Here is a 5,450-nt window from a genome sequence, read left to right on the forward strand (position 1 = left end):
GGCACGGATAAAATCCACTACAGCATGATTAAAAATCTGTCAAACAATTTCCTTTCTAATCTCTTGCATCTGTTTAACAGAATATGGACAGAACATACTTTTCCCAACTCTTGGAGGCTATCTATCATTTTTCTCATTCCCAAACCTGGTAAAGATCACAAGAATCCCTCTAATTACAGACCAATTTCTCTGACAAGTTGTCTCTGTAAACTTTTCGAGAGAATGGTAAACAGGCGTCTAAAAGGAATACTTTTCACCACATCAGAGTGGTTATCGTAGGAACAGAAGTACCACTGATAACCTGGTAAACTTTGAAACATCTATACGCGAAGCGTTTGTTCGACGACAGCACTTAGTGTCTGTGTTTTTTTACATAGAGAATGCCTATGATCGCTGTTGGTGATACGGAATACTTCGTGATCTGTACAAATTCAGGTTGCGGGGTAATTTGCTAATTTTTATAAAAAATTTCTTAGAGAATTGAAGATTTCAAGTCAGGATGGGCAATGCTTTATCTAGGCACTACACCCAAGAAGAAGGTGTTCCTCAAGGTTGTATTTTGAGTGTGACTCTGTTCCTAATTAAAATTAACAGTATAGCTAACTGTCTCCCTTTTAGTGTGAAACACTCTTTATATGTAGATGACTTTCAGATCTCCTGTCAGTCTAGTAATATGAGTTTCATTGAGAGACAACTTCAAACTTTCTTAAATCGCATATATGATTGGTCCAAGATTAATGGGTTTACGTTTAATGCAGCGAAGACATCGTGCATCCACTTTTGCCGAAGGCGTGGTTTGCACTTGGATACTGAAATTCAACTAAATGGCGATAAAATTACAATGGTGAATGATGCTAAGTTTTTGGGTGTTTATTTTGACCATAAACTGACGTTTTTGTTGCACGTGCGCAATTTGAAGAGTAGATGTCTAAAAAGTTTGAATCTTTCAAAGGTACTATGCTGCTCATCCTGGGGAGCAGACAAAGTTTCTATGCTCAGGATTTATAGGGCCCTTGTTTGCTCTAAGCTGGACTACGGTTGCATTGTTTATGGCTCTGCGCGAGAATCTACTCTTCGGATGCTGGATCCAATTTTCCATCAAGCTTTACGTTTGTGCACTGTTGCTTTTCGAACTTCCCCTGTACAAAGTTTGTATGTGGATGCTTATGAGCCTCCATTATCTCTCAGGAGAGAACAGTTGTCTCTATTTTACTATATAAAACAGAAATCTTACTCTAAACTTTTAGTTGATATTACAGTATTAGATACTCAGCTGAAAAGGTTATTTGAAGCTCGCCCAAGCAGTGTCCCTTCATTCGTTATAAGAATGGAGAATGTGAGCAGCACGATTGACCTGAACACAGGCAACATTTCACAGCTAGAGGTCTGTAGTATATCACCTTGGTCAACTCCTGTGATAAANTCCTGTCAGTCTAGTAATATGAGTTTCATTGAGAGACAACTTCAAACTTTCTTAAATCGCATATATGATTGGTCCAAGATTAATGGGTTTACGTTTAATGCAGCGAAGACATCGTGCATCCACTTTTGCCGAAGGCGTGGTTTGCACTTGGATACTGAAATTCAACTAAATGGCGATAAAATTACAATGGTGAATGATGCTAAGTTTTTGGGTGTTTATTTCGACCATAAACTGACGTTTTTGTTGCACGTGCGCAATTTGAAGAGTAGATGTCTAAAAACTTTGAATCTTTCAAAGGTACTATGCTGCTCATCCTGGGGAGCAGACAAAGTTTCTATGCTCAGAATTTATAGGGCCCTTGTTTGCTCTAAGCTGGACTACGGTTGCATTGTTTATGGCTCTGCGCGAGAATCTACTCTTCGGATGCTGGATCCAATTTTCCATCAAGCTTTACGTTTGTGCACTGTTGCTTTTCGAACTTCCCCTGTACAAAGTTTGTATGTGGATGCTTATGAGCCTCCATTATCTCTCAGGAGAGAACAGTTGTCTCTATTTTACTATATAAAACAGAAATCTTACTCTAAACTTTTAGTTGATATTACAGTATTAGATACTCAGCTGAAAAGGTTATTTGAAGCTCGCCCAAGCAGTGTCCCTTCATTCGTTATAAGAATGGAGAATGTGAGCAGCACGATTGACCTGAACACAGGCAACATTTCACAGCTAGAGGTCTGTAGTATATCACCTTGGTCAACTCCTGTGATAAACGTTGATCTTAGCTTAAAGCAATTTTTTAAGGAATCCACTCCAGATTATGTCTACAGGCAGCACATTGCAGAAATTCAACATTATGACAGGAATTTAATTTTGATTTATACAGATGGATCTAAATCTGATGATTACGTTGGCTCAGCCTTTGTATGCCAGGATGAAATCGTGGCAGAACAAATTGCATTGAATTCTTCCATCTTTTCTGCAGAGTTGCATGCTATTTATCTAGCTTCAAAGTATATAAATAGGAAAGGTCATCGTTCCTGTGTTATTTACACTGACTCAGTTAGTGCACTTCAGGCTTCGATTTCATGTGAACCTAGTTTTTACTTTATAGTGATTAAAATTCGTAAGCTTTTTTGCCATTTTACTGCGAGAAATTTCTTTGTAAAATTTTGTTGGGTCCCAGGCCATGTAGGTATAAAAGGCAATGAATCAGCTGACGCAGCTGCAAAGTAAGCTAGTATTTTACAGCATACAATGTGTATTGAAGGAGGCGATTTGAAGGTAGTTGTTAAAAAACAACTAACAGAGAGATGGCAAAACATGTGGAATGCACAAGTTTACAATAAAGTACATGAGATCAAGCCAAATATAGAAAATTGGACACATAATAAACAGTATGACAGGAGATCTGAAGTAATTCTTACTCATTTGAGAATTGAGCATACTTGGTTGACTCATCAATACCTTTTGAAGGGTGAAGAGGAGCCAGTATGCGAGTATTGCAACTGCTTTATAAGTGTAAAACACATGCTTTGCAACTGCACAGCTTATGATCAAAGTCATAGACAGCATTTCGGAAATGCAAGTTTGAGTGAGATTTTGGGCCAGAGGCCAAATCTTGACAAATTATTGAACTTTTTGAAAGTGAATAATATTTATAAACATATTTAATTATTTATCTAGGTTATGTTTATATATACCTTGTTGATTATTTATTTACTTATTCATTTATGTATATATCTTGTTATTATTTACATGTATATTGTTATATATTGTTTTGTTATTGATTTTGTTATTTATTAGTTTATTTATTTATATTAAACATCTTACATTATATATATATATATATATATATATTTATTTATTTATTTATATATACTATTTGCCATGGCACAGCTTGGCCTGTATGGCCCTTGCGCCAATGAACTCTAACGAACTAACTAACTAACTGTTGTTACCATGGCAGGATTGTGGATTGTAGACTGTAAAGCTACACTTTGCTTGTTTTGCCATTTTATAATTATGAGCTTACCTCTCTGATAAGCTATTATCTCTTTCTTTTTCAATTTTCGTTTGTGGATTGCTGGCGGAATCTCTTTTCTTATTGTGCGTATGGACTTATAAAAATTTGTTTTGCACGTAATAAGATGATCTGCTAACTGTGGGGAAGAGTAAAATCTATCTTTTGTTAGACAATAGCTTTTGCTTGACAACGAATTAGCTAATGTCAGCATAATCTGTGAACTGATTGGCATATTTTTGTATTTTTCATCTAACACAGTTGACATTCCAATATACATCAAAAATTTGTATAGGTATCCTCATGAGGACTCACATAAATTATACAATTTCACACTGAAACGAGCCTGTTTTTGAGGAATGTATTTTTTTAATGCAAGATGATCCTTGTATAACATCAAACTGTTATCAATGGATATCTCTCTTTTTGGTATATAAAATTACGAAAATTTTTAATTTAGATTTATAATTATCAGTCAAATTTTATGTAGTTTAGGATTAGGGTGTGTGTCCTGGTTGTAGGTGTCATTGTTTATGAAATGTAAATTTTGTTTTATTTCTGCATATCTATTATTCGAAATCACTGTGCCAAAAAATGGGGTGTGTAATTTGGCGTCTTGCGTCTAATACATTATTTTCTTGGGTTTTTTATAATACCTTGCAAAATACATATCGCAATAAATACAAAAAATTCTTTTGCAGTAAGTGGATTCCAGTGACTGCTTGATGATTGTGGCTGTTGAGATTGAAATCTATTTGTTCCTTTCACAATAACATTGATTTGATTTATATCAAAAAATCATTGGAAATACTTTAATGGGTCTGACATGTCCCCAACGTTTACTTTTTTGCTGGGGTTTCTTACAAAAGGAAAACGCGGAGGAGCCAAAGGTGGATTTTTGACATTTATTGGGCACCAGTTTCTTATACTAGTGTGAGAGTAGCCGGGGGTTACTAATCTGCTAGGAAGTTAGTATCACTTATTCGGCTCTGTTCTGTGAGAATAATCTCGGTCGTCAACAAGAATGGTTTTTATATTTAATAGGAAATCGATTGGCGGAGGGTCTTATAGTTAAGTTAGAATTCAGCGCAGAAGTTGGTGATGGCAAATTCACCTAAGTAGATAAACTGGTGTCAGGGTTCCGACACCAATTTATCTACTTAGCGTAACATGGATAAACACGCGTGAAAATTATGCCGTAGATCAGATTCAGGAAATAATAATATAGAGACATCTTTTAACAAAGTATATATATATAATTTAATAAACAATTAAATGATACTGATACAAATAAGAAATAATCAAATAATCTAAGACAATCAATCAAAGAACGAATAATCAAATCAATTGTGATAGGAAGAAATCTATCCTTAGTCTATANATTTAATAAACAATTAAATGATACTGATACAAATAAGAAATAATCAAATAATCTAAGACAATCAATCAAAGAACGAATAATCAAATCAATTGTGATAGGAAGAAATCTATCCTTAGTCTATAAACGAGTCGAGAGAGCAGTATTCTCAATCTATACATTTACGAGAGAGAGAGCTCACAATTTAGTCTTAAACATACGACCTGTTTACTTGGCAGTGTCGTCTTATTATTCGTGAAGATACTTCATTGATAACTTAGGAGTAACTTGTTGAGGGATGATGATGATGCGTAAGTCTGCTGACATATTGGTGTGGAGGCAATTTACTCTTTGATCTACGGACGAACTCTTAAGGGCGTTGCCTTAGAGAGCGAATGTGTGGAGTCTTGATTCTTTCAGGTCTGCCGATGAACTCCTAAGGGCGGTGTGGAGCCAATATGGAGACTTCTTTCTACTATGAGATGTCCTGACGATCTCCCCGAATTCAGTTGAACATCCCATATATCTTCTCATCTACGATTAATTATCAGCCGAGGCTTTATCCACTTGAACGGATGAGAAGGGGATGAAATTAAGGGTAAAGGGGTAAACAGTTCCCACTAAAGCGAGATTTTTAGCAGATAAGGTGAAAG

At 35.6% G+C, this 5,450-nt stretch overlaps 1 protein-coding gene across 1 annotated transcript; it reads left to right on the forward strand.

Annotated features, from left to right (window-relative positions):
* The first annotated feature begins 466 nt into the window (after window positions 1-466).
* On the forward strand, window positions 467-3,132 carry LOC111638941. The gene is made up of 2 exons (XM_023384724.1): window positions 467-1,404; window positions 2,173-3,132. Exons 1-2 carry the CDS (start codon window positions 500-502, stop codon window positions 2,651-2,653), a joined length of 1,386 nt encoding a protein of 461 aa, XP_023240492.1. The 5' UTR covers window positions 467-499; the 3' UTR covers window positions 2,654-3,132.
* The last annotated feature ends 2,318 nt before the right edge of the window (window positions 3,133-5,450 follow it).

This window comes from Centruroides sculpturatus, unplaced genomic scaffold (genome assembly GCF_000671375.1).
Source record: "Centruroides sculpturatus isolate CEXI.00-Female unplaced genomic scaffold, Cexi_2.0 scaffold1249, whole genome shotgun sequence".
Lineage (NCBI taxonomy): Eukaryota > Metazoa > Arthropoda > Arachnida > Scorpiones > Buthidae > Centruroides > Centruroides sculpturatus.